Raw genomic sequence first — 16,250 nt, forward strand, 5'->3', positions numbered from 1 at the left:
TTACACCTTAGTTCAGGGACTACCCACAATATTTTTAAAATTCAGGGACCATTAGTGTGCAAAAGACATAGTTCAGGGACCATTTATGTAGTTCACTCTAAGAGAAAACAATTGCATTACGTCATCTTCACGTAACGAACTGATTTAATTCAGAGATAACTAGGGGTCGAGCCTTACACCAAAAGATTCCCTTAGTCGTCTAGTTTAATTTAAAATAAAGTGATCCTCGAAACTTCAAGGATTTTGGAAGTTATGGTTGTATTCATAGAAGCTGCCAGTTTGTGACAGATTCTAGCAACTGTTTTATAAGAATATTTAAAAATAGTAAACTTTAACGAAAAGATTTGAAATTTTGAAGAGATCTTACCAAAACCTGATAGTATGCATATAAATTTTAGAACATAAATTCTAGCATGTTAAAGTGGCTGAAACAGATCAGTACAGCAGCAACCATATTCAGATTTACCCACAAACTTAGAAAATTTCCACAAATTCCTATAATTACACAAATATAAGCCCACATTAAACATCTCAAACCAAAGTCTCTTAATTTGGATTTTCTTGGATGCGTGGGGCATTCTACTACTACAATAACGAAAATATACCCACTTTGTTATTTCTTCCAACTATGGGAAAAACGCTATTCTCATCGGCGTCTTATTAAGTAAAAACGCCTACTTGGTTGGCGTTTTACAATTTCGTTTTGATTTTATGAAATTACAGCATATATGAAACACGCCATCCTGAATCGCGTGTTTTAAGTAGAAAACCCCTATGTTGTTGGCGTTTTTAAGCAAATATCGGAAAAAATAAATCATATTTATAATTTATACACGCTGACCTCATTGGCGTGTTTACAAGATTTCCAAAAATAAAAATAAAAAACTAAAATCAGAAACACCATTGACATTGGCGCGTTATCCTGGACACAGATATCAGTCCAGAGTCTCCCCAAAATGACGAACCTAATGCTTTACCCTCCCCAAATGCGAAAAACCTTCAGGCTGCGCGAAACCCTTGGTCGGGTCGACCCAATCGGCGATTTGAGCGAGAAGATTTCGGTTTTGGCCTACTCTTCCACACATTAGTCCTCCTATTCTGTTAGTATACAAAAAAAGAAATGTATTACAAATACGATTAATAATTTTATCGTACAAATAATTATATCTACAAATATCCATTACAACAATTTAATTATACCACACTTTTAAGGTTGAAATTATAGTAACTACTTTGGCACAATCCGAAAGGAATTAAATTGTTAATTAGTTTGGTTTATTTACATGAATCTATTTTAAATTTTATTATAATTAAAATAAAAAGGCAACAACAGCAACATTTATGAAATAATAAAAAAAATTGATAAAAGCATAATCACATATAAGCATTTATTATAATAATATTTTAACAAATTAATTTTTTCATACCGAAAGAAATACAACTCAACTACCTTCCGATGAAGAGGCACAATTTAATTGGTTAGTGTGTATTAACAATTTAATATTTCAAAATATTTTTATTTTAAAATTATACATAGATCATTTTTGTATTATTATACTCCATCCATCCCACTTTAGAAGTCCCGATTTACCATATTCGGGTGTCCCACTTTTAGGAGTCCCGGCTGAACTATTTCATAAATGGTAATAGGACCTCATTCCATCATCTTTTTTCACCAACTTTCTGTCACATTTATTAAAATCTGTACCGAACTCAAATGAAACTTATAAAATGAGACTGAAAAGAATAATTATTATGATTATATTTTGATCAATCTTTTTAATATAGAGGTAAAAATAATGTTTTTACCTTTTTAAATTTAAATATTATAAAACTTACACATATCCATATTAAATACTCCTATATGATAATGATTAGAAAGAATTGAAAACTAAATTTGAGAATAAGAGGATAAATTTGAATATAATTGGTGATATAGACCTTACTATAAATAACTTCTAAAATTAATTGGGAATTAATTGCAAAAATATGTCTTAATGAATATTCAACTCCTCGTATGATTACAAACCGATAGCTAATAAATTTAATAAGGATAAATGTAAAATTATAATACTATCATATTACTCTTAAATATTTATTACAGAAAATACATTAAACAAAGCCCAAATATTATATCTTCATAAATTAATATTTGATCAAACCTACTTCTCAAACATACAGGAGGGGCCACCGCCTTTTCCGCTTCCTCAATCGGAGCTGCTATTTACCACATCGCCGCTTCTTCCGTTTTACCTCACGCCTGCTTGCTTCACCTTTTCCTTTTCTCCTTCGTCTCCTTTCCTTCTTCTCGCCATTGTGTCGTATCTCTCTCGGTTTTACGCATGAAACTCATTTAATGGTAATTTAATTCAACTGCCCCTATCACCTTTTGATAGTATAGATAGATAGATTACTCAAGGTAATACTATAAACTTTAAATAATTTCTATATGCAACTTAAATTTATTTACTTAAATAAAAAAGAATTTAATTAAAAAACGTAGTATACCAAAAGCTATTAAAGCCCAAACCGATGAGTGTGACGCCTGCATATACTGGCGAAACCCACTCCGGCTGCAGGTATGTTGTAGTTATTGATTTTCTTCTATTCAACTATTTTGATCTTAACAATTGATTTTGTTTATATTCTAGATTGAGTTCCTGCTCATATTTTTTATGGAATTTATAGAGATTTCAAGTTGTTTGAGAAGACATTATGACTCCGTTATTTGTATTGAGTTCCTGCTTCATTGTGTTTCTTCATAATCACAACAGCTTTTGTTTACCCAATCAATGTAATATAAATATATAGACATTATAGGCATAAAATTAATTGTGTTTCAATAATTTCAGTTTTGTAAGTATAGTACTTATACGCTTATCTCATGAACATCTTGGCATGCTTCTTTCTCTTGGCCATTTAAGCTTTGACTTTGATTTTGAACCGTTAATCATGGCATTTCCTGGTGAAAACAAGTATCAACTCAGATTAGGAAGAATGCTATATCGTATCCACATCTATTAAGTTCCCTAATTTTGCCACTAGATAGTCACAGATTCGTTTTTTTCCATCTTTGTAGCGATTAAGTTGAATATTTAAACATGCAAAGAAAACAACTTGTCTGCGGTAAAGACATATGTACCTTTCTCATTTAGAAATTTGAACAGCTGCATGAATCCCTTCGATTTCTCAACCGTTTTCTCAATGTTTTGGGGCATTTGTCAAAAATCTGACGAGGAAGAGATTTTTGCCTCAGATCTATTAGGGTTTGACCAATTTTTGAGAATCCTGTAGAAAATTAATTTCTTTAGAGTTCTGAAAGGGATTCCGATTACCTTTTCACTGTTGAAGGTCGTCGCTTATTGCGCGTTCCCATCGTAAGCTCCAGTGACGTCGCATCTGCGCTTTCCGGGGAAATGGTGGAGGGAGACGTCCACACCGGCGGCGGATTCGTGAGGGCGGATCAGATAGATCTGAAGAGCCTCGACGAGCAGCTCCACCGGCATCTCATCCACGCAGAGAGAGATGAAGAGGCTGAACAAGAAATGAGAAGTGGGCAGCGGCGACGTCTGGAATACGGCGGCGGAATCTCGGCGTGGAGGTGGCCACCGTAAATGAAGAACGATTGAGCTGCAATAACCGAGAAGTCACCCATCATTTTTTATTTTTTCTTTATTTACCTAATCAAATGAGTTTAGTTGGTAATATGAAGGGTTAATTTTTTTTATTCTAGGGCATTATTTACATTCTTATTGTGTAGTCGTTTTTTTTAAATTGCAAGTTTGGGAAGGACGCATGATGGTCTTTTGTTAATGAAACGCATGATGGTCTTGCGTTTTAGGCTAAAACGCATGACGGTAATGCGTTTTTAATACGATGATGATGACGACAATAGTGGTTCAAGGTCTCTTCGTACAACATCAACATCGACATTATCTTGAACACTCACTTGATTATTCATTCCAACATCAGCAGCATCTGCAACATCTGCTTGCTCTTTCATACCACAATCAAAGCTCATATGTCCAACCCTCGTAGATGATCCAACACCATAATCAACAACTAGTGGTGAGATTTCTAAATTTCCAACAGACGAATATTCAAGAAATAATTCAATATGACGAGTAGAATTTATAGCCTCATTGAACATAAACATCACACTTTCATCACTGTCAACCCCAGTACATATATAACTCATACTGGTACCAAAGAGACAATGCCTCCATGATATTTCGATACAGTGTTGATATAAATCTATTCTTATCTTAGCACATATCATTGCAACTAATTCAGAGAATGAAACACACGAATTCAATACGATGTAGCCTCTCGCACGAGGTGGATCATAACCAATACCCACTTGAGGAAGTTGAACTATTCTACCACCCCAATACAAACTCACAAATACTTGCATGATTCTGCAAAAAAAATATACAAACCAACAACAATTAGAGACATTTTTTTCTATAAACCCTATTTAGTAAATTTGAGATAAATTTATTAGAAACCAAAATATTATGCAATAAACAACGAATAAGTGAGGAGTGTTGAAAGATTAAAGAAAACTTACCAAAATATAACGGAAAATTGGAAGAAATCACCGGAAATCACCACAAAATCGCCGCTGGGTTGTGTTTTTTTATCGCCTGTTCTGAGTTCACTGCCTCTGCTGCCCGATTTAATTCAAAATAGAGACGCATGCGTGTCATGCGTTTTAGGTAGAGACGCATGACGCTCATGCGTCTTTCAATAAAATAAAAAAATAAAAAACGCATTACCGTCATGTGTCTTAGCCTAAAACGCAAGACCATCATGCGTTTCATTAACAGAAGACGCATGACACTCATGCATCTCTCCCAAACTTTCAATTAAAAAAAACGATGTACGCAGTAAGAATGTAAATAATGCTCTAGAATAAAAAAAAAGAATTAAGCCGTAATATGAAATATTGACACATTATTTCTAATTTTAAAATGGACTTTCAGATTTTATTTCTTTACTTTTATTATTCCATATAAACAAGTAAAAATGCGTTGATTGTTTCTTGATTTTTTTTTTAATTTAGTTCTATAATTTAATAGGGGTCACATTTTGTGTAGGCACAAGTTTTAAGAATTGTAAAAGATAGTGATTTGAAAAAGTTAGTGAAATTTGAGACCTAACTTATCATTTATGATAAAAATGAAATGTGACTTTTATTTTGAGACAGTGGGAATATTTCAACCATACTATTAACATTAGAATTATTTTTTTGTTTTCATTCAAACTATTTAAATTATGTTCTTTTCAAAGAAAGATAATCTTTTATGTTGACATAACAAAATTTTATGTAATGTTAATTTGTGCGTTCATTAGTGAAATTAAAATAGAAGTAAATGTGTACTATATTTAGTAGTAGTGAATTATTTTGGCAGTCATTTTATGACATTTTTTTAGGCCATAAATTAATAATGCAATGGGCCTGTTTTAATATGACCTATTTATATATTCTAATATTGTTTTAAGTTAATAATTTTGCTATTTGTTATTAATTATTATAACAAATTATTGTTAATATTTCTTATTTAAATTACAAGTTATTAATTTAATTATATTTCGTTGTCTTCGATCCTGCTAATTGATCAGCGTAATTCATGTATCGTGAATAACATTAATTTCCATTCGTCGACTTTAAATCAGGACGAAGGTATTTTTTTATTTATGTATTCACTTTATAATTTCTTTTAATTCCTTCTTTTATTTAATTATATTTTGTTATCTTTGATCCTACTAAAATTAATTTATTTTTTGTGCAGCCAATGTTGGTGGTTCCGTTCAAAGTCCCGTAATTATAGGTGATATTGTTCTTGATCAACGTAATTCATGTATTGTTGATAACAATAATTTTCATTCGTCTATTTTAAATTAAGATGGAGATATTTATTATCCTTTTTTTTGAAAAATTAAGTATATTGATTGTGAAAACTTTTATTTATGTATTTACTTTATAATTTCTCTTGATTCCTTCTTTTTAATTTCTTTTTTCTGTATAATACTTTTTTTGTTTTTTTGTAAAATATTGGGATATTGGTGATGCATTCTTTTGTTTGTGGTGCATTCTTTTGTTTTTCTGTATAATACTTTTTTTGTTTTTGGGATATTTTTTTGTTTTTCTGTATAATACTTTTTTTGTTTTTACAAGTGTTCACATTGTGGTGCATTCTTTTGTTTGAGAAACGTCTTGGCAATTTAAATCAAGTAATTACGTGACTAATCCAAGATATTCATTTTGTTGTCTGAATAGGAACATCCAGATTCCTAATATGTCATCTCCTCCTGAAGTCCTACATTAGTTGATGTTTTCTAAAGACTTGAAAATTCCTCACTATTTGAAAAATATACGGCCATATGATTCAATATTTGGATTTTTCCTCTTTAATTTTTAGTCGCACATTTTTCTTTATTCGTACTATATCTTATTCTAACTAACTCATACTCTTTCATCCTTATTTACACATCTCCCCTTTGCCATTTGTTTTATTATATTTTACTCCACTCATACTATAAATTAAATTGTATAAAATTCGTTTGTCGAATGTGAAATGTTTCATTTAGAATGAGTTAGGTGTTTATAATATTGTGAATACTTATTGTAATTAACACATATTCTTAACCATATACATTATTATATTCTTATTATCCTCTTTTTTTTAAAAAATTACTTTACTTTATAATTTATCTTCATTATTTAAAAACTTTATGTCTCGTGCATAGCACGGGTGTTAACACTAGTGTAGTTAGTGGACAAGTTAAAAAAGACTTTATTAGTCTTCGGCCTTATTTTCATTTTTTATTTATATAATTGAATTGTCTCTCTATTGCTTTTCAAATTTGAATTAAAGTATGTATTAATCACATTTTATGATTCCAAAAAAGTACAAAAATTATACACAAATCATTAATATATGACCATAATATTATGCACGTTCCATGTACTATATATGTGTCTATATATTTTAATAAAACATAAATAAACTAATTTTTTATCAAATAAATTAGTTTTTGGTTGTACAAAATTTGGTCACATAGATTTATATGCTTTAACTTATTATTTGTGTTAATGATTAGATCTACTATTACATCATGTCTACCACATTATGTCAGTTCAATTTCAAAGAAAATCCACCCATCAACTCAATATACTTTTGAGATATGGACAACCTTGAATGTAATATATTTTTGACGCAGAATAACTGTCATCATATGAAATATTTAAATTCAACAATAGAAGTGAAATATCTATGATAACATTGATGGAGATTGAAAGAGGTCCATATTGTTATATTATCATAGCATTTAATTTTTGCTACACTAGTTTCAATTTTTAATATTGTGAAAAATTGGAATGTTGATTTTCATTTACATATGTGTCAAATACAACAAGGGTCCATAGCTCAGTGGTAGAGCAATTGACTGCAGATCAATAGGTCACCGGTTCGAACCCGGTTGGGCCCTTTATTTTTCTATTTTTGACTCAAATATATTCAAAGTTTAGATTAGATTAGTTTAGTTTAGTTTATTTTCTTGAATCTTTTATATTTTGTATTCCTTTAAATGTCTCAATTTATATTTTGTGAGTATCACGATCGATTAACTCATTTATAAGAATAATAAGATTTATATTACAATTTAAATAAAAGTCATGCTAAAACAAATGAGACTTCCACTCATTATTTTGAATCAGTAATAGTATATTAATATTCCATTACTTTAGGTTGAATATTTAACGACCAAATTTGTTAGTCACCTTCTTCAATTAGATTCATTTCATATGAATTCTCCGCCGCCAACACAGCTGCCGATTCTCCCACACCCTCTCTGACTAGGGCTGACGTCAGATTTGAGTGTATTTAAGGTGCAATGGTGGCTAAAGCTATTGATTTTGAGAAGGTTAAAGAAGAAGAAGAAGCAAAGGTTTCAGAGGTGCTGAGGCCTTTCAAGAGAACTAAAAAGAGCTACATTCAACTATTTCTAAGGCAGAGGAATGTGAATCACAATGTTGATTCACAAATTAAGCAAGAGGAAGAAGAAAACCATGAAGAGGAGAAGAAGATTGAGTTGATTGCAAGTGGATTTGAAGAGAGGGTGAGGAAACTTGAACAATTGGTTAGGATAATAGAGGCAGGGGATTTGACATGGATCCCTCCTAAACAAAATCCAACATTCTAGAGTTACACTTGTTCTCGTGTTTAGGGGTTTAGGATTTAGGATTTTATTTCGTCGTAATTTTAACAGTGGCACGTCGGATAAGGCGAATGGTAGTTGAAGTTAGGGTTTTTCTAGAGTCGGGTTCAGTTTCGTTGTAATTTTAAAGGCGAATTGAGGTGGGCATTGGCATCGGTTTCTTTTTCATTTTATATTTTCTTTCATCCGGAAAGTTTTTTTTTTACTATTTTTTTTAAAGGAGGATCGACGATGGTTCCCATTTACCCATGAAGTGACTCAGACCCCCGGCCAAACGGTCGGAGGTGAAGCGTCTTACCACCGAGTTGCGCTTCGTTGTCGGGATGGGAAGGAACGAGTCAGCCAACCTTAGCCAACCTTTCCCTAAGCACGGGTCCAGAGATTATAGTGAAAATTTTAAGCTAAAATTGAATGTTGTAAAATGTTAAGAGAAGCTTAAACCAAGGTAGCCTCTATGATCAAAGTTTGATCCTCTTTCATTGATGTGAATATACTCTTTTACACACAACTAGCACTTTCTATATTTTAACTATCATTGTATATTAAGTTGCACACTAGCAAACCGATACCTATATGTAAGAATATCGCCTTACCAGCAGCAAAAGAATTAATAATGTCATACACAACAGCAGTAGTAAAGCCATCTCTGCTCCTTGAGATGAAGCAATATGTAGTCTCTTTAGGCATGAGTATGCCCAATCCAAGTTCCTCTCTCATTTCAGAAAAACCGACGTGTCGTTGTTCGTTGATGAAGCCAAGATTCGACTTCAATGGCTGATGTTTAGCCAGCATTATGTCTGTTTTGCCTACAAGGAAAAAGTGACAGATAACGAGGAATTACAAGGCAAAGAAGGAACATATCTAGCACAACACCCGGAATGTATGTTTGGCTGAGCTTATAAGCTTTTTAAAACAACTTATAAGGTGTTTAAAAGTTAAGCTCTCGAAAAGTATTTCGCAAAGCTAGACAGCTTATAAGCTCAAGTTAGTCGAACAACTACTACTATACAGGATGGAAAAATTATTCTAAAGTAGTAGATTTTTGTATCATACCTTTTTCAAGTATTTCTTGTGAAGCTTCATTGCACTTGCGCAAGCTTTTTTGGCATCCAAGCTACCAGTAACGTCGTTAAGAATCTGAAAGTGCAAATGAAGAAGATAAGATACATCGGAGTATTATCCAGAATGTAAGAGGAGACTGGGGAAGATGGTCTAACCTTAATAACATCATCTAAGCCCCGAGCTTCTGTTAACTTCGAACTCTTGTGCTCAAGGACACCGGCCACTAGAAAAACAGAAATAGGAAGAGGTGCAGCAGCATTTTTGCCTCCACTCCTCAGGTTTTCTCTTTCAAATTTTCCACATTGCCGTCTTGACTTGGCCTTCCCTTTAGATCTCTCTGTATTTTCCTTGGTTAGTTCATCATCCTCATACGTGGACACTAAATCAGGGTCATACTCTAGGGCCCACATCATCTGTTCAGTGGATCAATGAGTAAAGGAAGTGAAGGGGAACAGGTTTAAAATCTTATCATTTTTTAAACTCATTGATTCTTGGTGGGCCAGCTGTATTGGTACCAGAGGTGGGTAAGTACGGTATACCTTACCGAAACCATCATACCGTATACCTTACCGAAAATTCGATATGAGAAAAAATCATACCTTTACCTTACCAAAATTTTCGGTATACCGAACTTCGGTATACCTTATTTTCGGTATGACAAATTTCAATATCGATACCATACCTTATTTTCAGTATGTCATATCTAAATTCGGTATACCGTACTTTTGCGGTATACCAGAGTTTTACGGTATATCGAACTACAATACGACATACCAAAATATCATTATTTTGTAAATAATTCTAAATACAAACACAAATGAAAATAAAATTTCAAAAATACTTAGAAAACATGAAATTTAATCAAACTCAAACATATTCAATAAAAAAACTGCAACAATTAAACTCCACGCAATCACATAATGAGACAAGATTTGATTTCTACATGTAAATATTTATTTGTTTGGTAAAAGTATGAATTTAGTTGATATAATTAGGCATATATTGATATCGGTATATACCGAAAATTATGGTATATACCATATTTCCGGTATATACCTAAAATTACTATATATACCGTATTTTCGGTATACCCCGGTATACCTCGGTATATGAAAATTCATACCGTTACCGTACCGAAATAAATCGGTAAGGTATGATACCTTACCGAAAATTGCGGTATACCGAAAATCCGGTATTTTCGGTATTTTTTCGATACGGTAAGGGCGGTATTTTAATATTTCGGTATTTTTACCCAGCCCTAATTGGTACCTTCGGAATTTGAGAATTTTTTTAAAACTCATTAACTGTTATATTTCAGAGTTCATAAGAGAAAGGCAAATGAGTAAGGTATGGAGAAGTACCTCCCAAAGATATAATGAATCACCAAAAGAAAATTCTCGGCGAAACAAAACCATGAGCATTCTGAAGGCAAACAAATAATCCGCACCACCCAGAGTTTCTGTTCTCGAAATTAAAAGGAATAATCATGAGTCACCTGCTTATTACTTCTTCATAGAGGTGAGAACAAATATACATCCAATTTATGACAGCAACATTATAAATGGCATAAAACTGCTAAAGCGTTTATTGTGAAATCCTCAGCACCTAAAAAGCTTCCATTTGTGTTTCTAAAGGTCTGTGGTGTGCACATTTTTTAATTTCTCTTTTCTTGCTTATAGCTAAGTGATCAGTAGTTATAGTGCACAACAATACTCAAATTAATAGAAGAAATGAAAAAAAAAATGCACACGACAGACCTATAAGTAAGTGCAAGCAAAGTAGAGGCAGAGACTCATCGATGAATTATCTCAAGTAAAAAAGTGCATGTTGGTTATGACCTCTCAGCAATTGACTAAAATTGATGAGAGAGGGAAAAGAGAAAGTTTTACATTTGGTATAGCATCTCACCAGAAGCAGCGAAAGGTTTTAGCTTCGTGTTTCAAAAGTCTTAGTAAAAAAGGGGAAAGACAAACCACACAAGCAATTTATATGATTTACCTAGGTGTTGATGAAGCTTAGGATCAATAACTTGTGTTATAGAAGCTAAGTTACCAAGCTGTGCCTCCACTCCTATAGAGTTCCCAATGCATCTGAAATTTCCTCGCTTCATAGAAAATTGTAATTACCAACAAATACTACAATCATAGCGAGCTTGCAACTAGGAGAAGGTTCTTCGCTTATAAAGATAATAATCGAAATATAATATCATGCTGAGAGGAAAGCTTCAAATGTAAAAATAGAATGAACAGAAGATGGTACCAGTCTCCGCATTAAGCGTTCAAAGCACCAAAATGCATCTGCCTCATCCTCAAGAAGAAGAATCATCGGCGAGCAAAGATCACTCATACCTGTTCAAAAATGATATTAGAAACAAGCTGTCTTGCATGTTGCATCATGGACTTGATTAATCGAGTGATAATCAAAATCCTCTACAGTTATGAAATTGTTTGAAGGTATTTGAGGTGTCATGCAGAAAAGAATTATTCGACGGTTGTGTTAGTTGGGTAAATGCTGCTCAATCAGTTATCCGTACATTACACAAAACAAGAAGATTTATAATTTTCTATACTAAGAACTTTGTCACATGAACTACAAGTTATGCATCATACATAGGATTTGCAAATTGTGTTGAAGATGAGGTAACGGTAGATGGAGTTGCAAACACTTTGTGCTCTTGTTTTTAATCAAACTAAAACCAAAGATCAAAAGACATGAGCAAACATTGAAGAATACATTAGTTCTTGTGACTCACCTTGGCAGTACCCAATATCTGGGTCAAACCAGGAATAGACAGCCAGGATATCCCAAAGTTTTGACAAATTTTCTTGCTTCTCATAAAATACCAGCGTTCGGTCGGTGCGGAGTACATCGAGACCTACAATGAAACCAAGTAAAAGTCACCCAAACATATATGCAACTCCAAGTTCACAATATTATGCATACACCAAGCAAGGCTGTCTGAGAGTTAAAAAAAAGAGAGTAAGATAAGCATGTGCTTATATATCACTAACAACCTATTTGATGTAATGTAAGTTTCCACTGGATCTCTTTCTTGTCCATAGGACCACGTCCATTTGAGAGTTTCAGCACTTCAGAACTAGAAGCATCTACTGATGCAAGATACAAGATCAAGGTATTAGAATAAATCTGCAGCCATAATTGAGTTTGTAAATTCTTAGTTTGCTATATACTATAAGGATCAGCTGAGTTTCCTTTAGTACCATCCAAATTAGTAAGAGGTGCAGGTTCATCTTCAAGATTAATTTGTTGGATTACAATGGGTTCCCGTACAGGTTCACCGTCTTCTGTTATAATTGGCGCAGTTACAAATTTCCCCATACCAAGCAAGGGAAACATTTCACGGCACTCTTCTTTCAGCAATGCATATTTTACTCTGAAAGGATGTACAGTGAAATCATGTACAAACTTTTAAAACAGAAATTTCTTGAGTGTTACTAACTCTAGAAACAGAATATAAAACCAGATTGATTTGACCATGTAACATGCAGAGCAGACGTAATTCATTGCACCCAAACTTGGGTGTACAGGCAACTCTGGACAACAGGGAACTATAAAGCACAGTGAATGGTTATGCAACTCCCCAATTCAGTGAAAAAATGATGGGTTAAGCTTTAGATCTAAAAGGAGCAGAATTTGTTTTCAGAAGAATAGTGCATAGGTAGAACCTATCCAATTTTTCTTGCAACACCACCAAATCCTAATATTGCCTTCTTGAAAACTGTTGCATAATAGCATTGGATGTTTTGACTGAAAGGAACTCCCATATAGAGCAAACAACAAGAAAAAAAAACTAAAGAATCATAGCAGCTGACTGTAAGAAAGATATAGTTAGACCACTGAATATCTGAAGTTCAGAAAAACGTTGATTAGGTAGAGAGCAATGTTCTCAATGTTCTCAATGTTCTCAATGTTCACATATTATGTAGTGAAAATGAAGCCATCATATTTGAATACATATATGCATTCAACCCCTGAACCAACATATACCTAACAGTAGTATGGATTCACTCATTGTTACATCTCCAAGCTTACTCAGTCAAGCTGGTCGGATATCATGCTTCCAATCACAAGAAAAAATTCGTTCTAACATTTTAGAAAGGAAAATACCTACGACGCTGTCGTATTTGCTCTCTTTCGTCAAAAGTGCTGTTAGGATCATAGCAACCCAATAAAAATTCCCAAACTTCACCTCTAATTGATGGATGAACACCCTATTATTCATCAAATAAAAACGAATAATACTTTCAAAACCATATTTTTATGTAATTGAGCAGTTTCAATACATTCAATGGTAGAAACAAAGCAGAGAGAATCGAAAGAGTGGCTTACCCCACGCTGGACTCGACTGAGAATTTTTCCAATATCAAGATAGCCTTCAGGAGAGAAAGCAGCATGCCATTTCCGTGCACTTAAAGTTCTACCGGCCTTCAGGAGAGAAAGCAGCATCCCATACATGGAAAATATAGGAGTTAAAGGGACATGTAAATGTGGAAAATGAAATATTAAAAGGCTGGATTTGAACTGGATTCAAATTTGCATTCTTTCCATGCTCAACATATTTCCCGTGAACCACGCTATATCAACAGAACAAAGAACTGAAAAATAAAAAATTGTACAGGAGAAACGGTTACACGCTTCATAAAATCACCCTGGTTAACAAGGTACTATTTCATAGTTTCTGTAAAAGACCCTTGATTCAACTGATCAAAAGACCACCATTTTTCTTATATTCTCCATGCAAACTTCCACCCTTATCAAATATTTCCTTGCAACGAAACGAACTATTTCCTTTAATTGATTTTATGCAAATCAAATTAAAATGCTTTAGATTAATATTGTTTGGTTCAAAAATATCTGCATATACCTATAGACCACAAATATTAAGGTGGCTGATGCTAAAGTTTTAATTTTTTGCTTGTTGAACGTTGTGCACCTTAAGATAGTCCTACTCATCCAATATCAAGCATTATTTATATTGTTCACGATAACAGCAACAACAACAACAACAACAAATACAATAACAATAAGCATTTTTAGCACCTAACCCAATAAATTCATCACAAAAGTCCGATGTAAAGAGAAGGTACACGTCTTTCACACATTTCACTTAGCACGGATAAATTTATCAAGCGGCACTCAGTACTATTATCAGTCCAATTGGTTGAACCTTCTGAAATCCATCACCAAATAAATTGAGCTGAAAACAGTTTTCATCAGCTACTGTTTCAACAGCATGAACCAATGCATCCTAACCTAACTCTTAAAAAACTTCATAACATATAGGTTCAATATCCCCTAAAGCAAATCCAGCTGTCTATCGGTCTATGAGTTATCATATACAAACTCCAGATCTGCAAATCATTCCGAAATTAAGATAAAAACAGATTCTAATTCAAATAAATTATCCGATCATCCGTTTTAGAAAAGAGAAAGGTTCTTCGATCATTTCCAAAATCAGCATATAAACCAAAAAAAGCTAAATCAAACAGCTTGATTAAGCAACCGTAAACTCGAAAAAAATATAAAAACAAATGAATTCAAAACCAAAAAACACACAAAATAAACAGAGAAGCAAACTGCAAACCTTGATTCTAAACTTGCTTTGGGGCACATCAGTGCAGTCAGGGCGTACTTGATAGTATGAATCGGCTGGAGTCCCTTCGTCCTTCCACATTTTCCGCGACGCACACCGAAAGATCCTCTCCCTACAACACATTGAAAGACAAAGCCGGCTTCAGTCTATTGAAAAATTAAACAAATTGAGCTGTGTATTTCACAGAATTCAGATCAGAATTCGATATTACAGCATTCCCCCCGGAGATCACTGCCTCTCTCTCTCTCTCTCTCTCTCTCTCCTCTCAATAGATTTTCAGGTGGAGAATTGAAGATCAAAGAGAAAAATGAATATTGAAAAAACCGCTGGAACTTGTTTTTCTTTCGCTGGTCTTAATTCTTATTTAATTATGAATTAATTTGATTAGATTGTTGAATGGGGAAGATTGAAGAAGATCAATAATAAATAAAATAAAAAAGGCCTCTTTGTTAAAAAAATGTAATAATAGAAAATGATTAATACTAAGAGATATACTATTATATTATATTATGGCTATGAATTACAGTTTAGTTGTTCAATAATTTGGAGGTTCAAATTATTACCTTATCAATGTGATACTTAAGTAATGATATATGAAATAATTTGTTAATATGATAGTATTTTGTTAATTTGCGGAAAGGGTCAAGTGGTCGACTTAATTGTATATGCATTTTTTATGGTAAAGTATTTATTTTGTATTGTTTTTTCTAGAAAAAAAAGGAAAAAAGATTTAGTATTTACTTAAAGTAGGTTGAATTGTTCTTGATGATTGGGTCAACATAGAACGTGGAGCTGCTCAACATGCCATCATTGGATGTTCCTATGTTAGATAGAAAGAATTTAAATTTTGCCTTGGAGTATCTATATATTTCGTCGAATTGGTAGATAATTGAGACTGCGTAGTTGGTCCTACGAATAAGAGTATCCACAATGTCCCGGCGGACGTCGGACCGGAATGCCGGACGTTCGCGCAGGACGTCCGCCATTAGGCAGCATGCATACGGATACGGACATCCGCAGTGGACACCGGAGTTCCGCAGCTTTCCGGGACGTCCGTCATTGCGTTGACACGACGGACGTCCCGATTTTGTTATTGTTTTTTTTGTAGATGTCCGTCGGGATGTCCGCCATTGTGTAGTGGGATGTCCTTATGACGTGACATGAGGTGTTTTTGGAAAGTCTGTCGGGATGTCCGCCGGGACATCCGTCCCATTGTGGATGCCCTAAGCTAATATGACGATATCAAACATGCATGATCCTAGCAGTGTTGTAATAATAAAATGTAGGTCCTATTTATAGGGGGTAAGCATCTAGTCGAGCGCCACAGGACATTAGACGTGCGTGGACCGCA

At 33.6% G+C, this 16,250-nt stretch overlaps 1 protein-coding gene and 1 non-coding gene across 3 annotated transcripts; one reads left to right on the forward strand and one right to left on the reverse strand.

The window, feature by feature from the left end:
* The first annotated feature begins 7,422 nt into the window (after positions 1-7,422).
* TRNAC-GCA lies at positions 7,423-7,494 on the forward strand. The gene has a single exon. It is a non-coding gene; the product is annotated as a tRNA-Cys (tRNA).
* Positions 7,495-8,678: 1,184 nt separating this feature from the next.
* LOC121777718 (rab GTPase-activating protein 22-like) lies at positions 8,679-15,283 on the reverse strand. Of its 2 annotated transcripts, none has more exons than XM_042175062.1 (13): positions 15,111-15,283; positions 14,891-15,011; positions 13,636-13,731; positions 13,414-13,517; positions 12,507-12,679; positions 12,300-12,392; positions 12,038-12,160; positions 11,545-11,633; positions 11,284-11,389; positions 10,647-10,744; positions 9,441-9,698; positions 9,277-9,360; positions 8,679-9,029 (listed from the first exon to the last, which is right to left on the reverse strand). In XM_042175062.1, the coding sequence occupies exons 1-13, from the start codon at positions 15,113-15,115 to the stop codon at positions 9,015-9,017; spliced, it is 1,365 nt and encodes a 454-aa protein (XP_042030996.1). In that variant the 5' UTR covers positions 15,116-15,283; the 3' UTR covers positions 8,679-9,014. The 2 variants fall into 2 exon arrangements, with proteins under 2 accessions (XP_042030996.1, XP_042030995.1); XM_042175061.1 differs by having other exon boundaries at positions 12,300-12,395.
* Positions 15,284-16,250: the final 967 nt, after the last annotated feature.

The sequence above is a fragment of the Salvia splendens genome, chromosome 18, assembly GCF_004379255.2.
Source record: "Salvia splendens isolate huo1 chromosome 18, SspV2, whole genome shotgun sequence".
Lineage (NCBI taxonomy): Eukaryota > Viridiplantae > Streptophyta > Magnoliopsida > Lamiales > Lamiaceae > Salvia > Salvia splendens.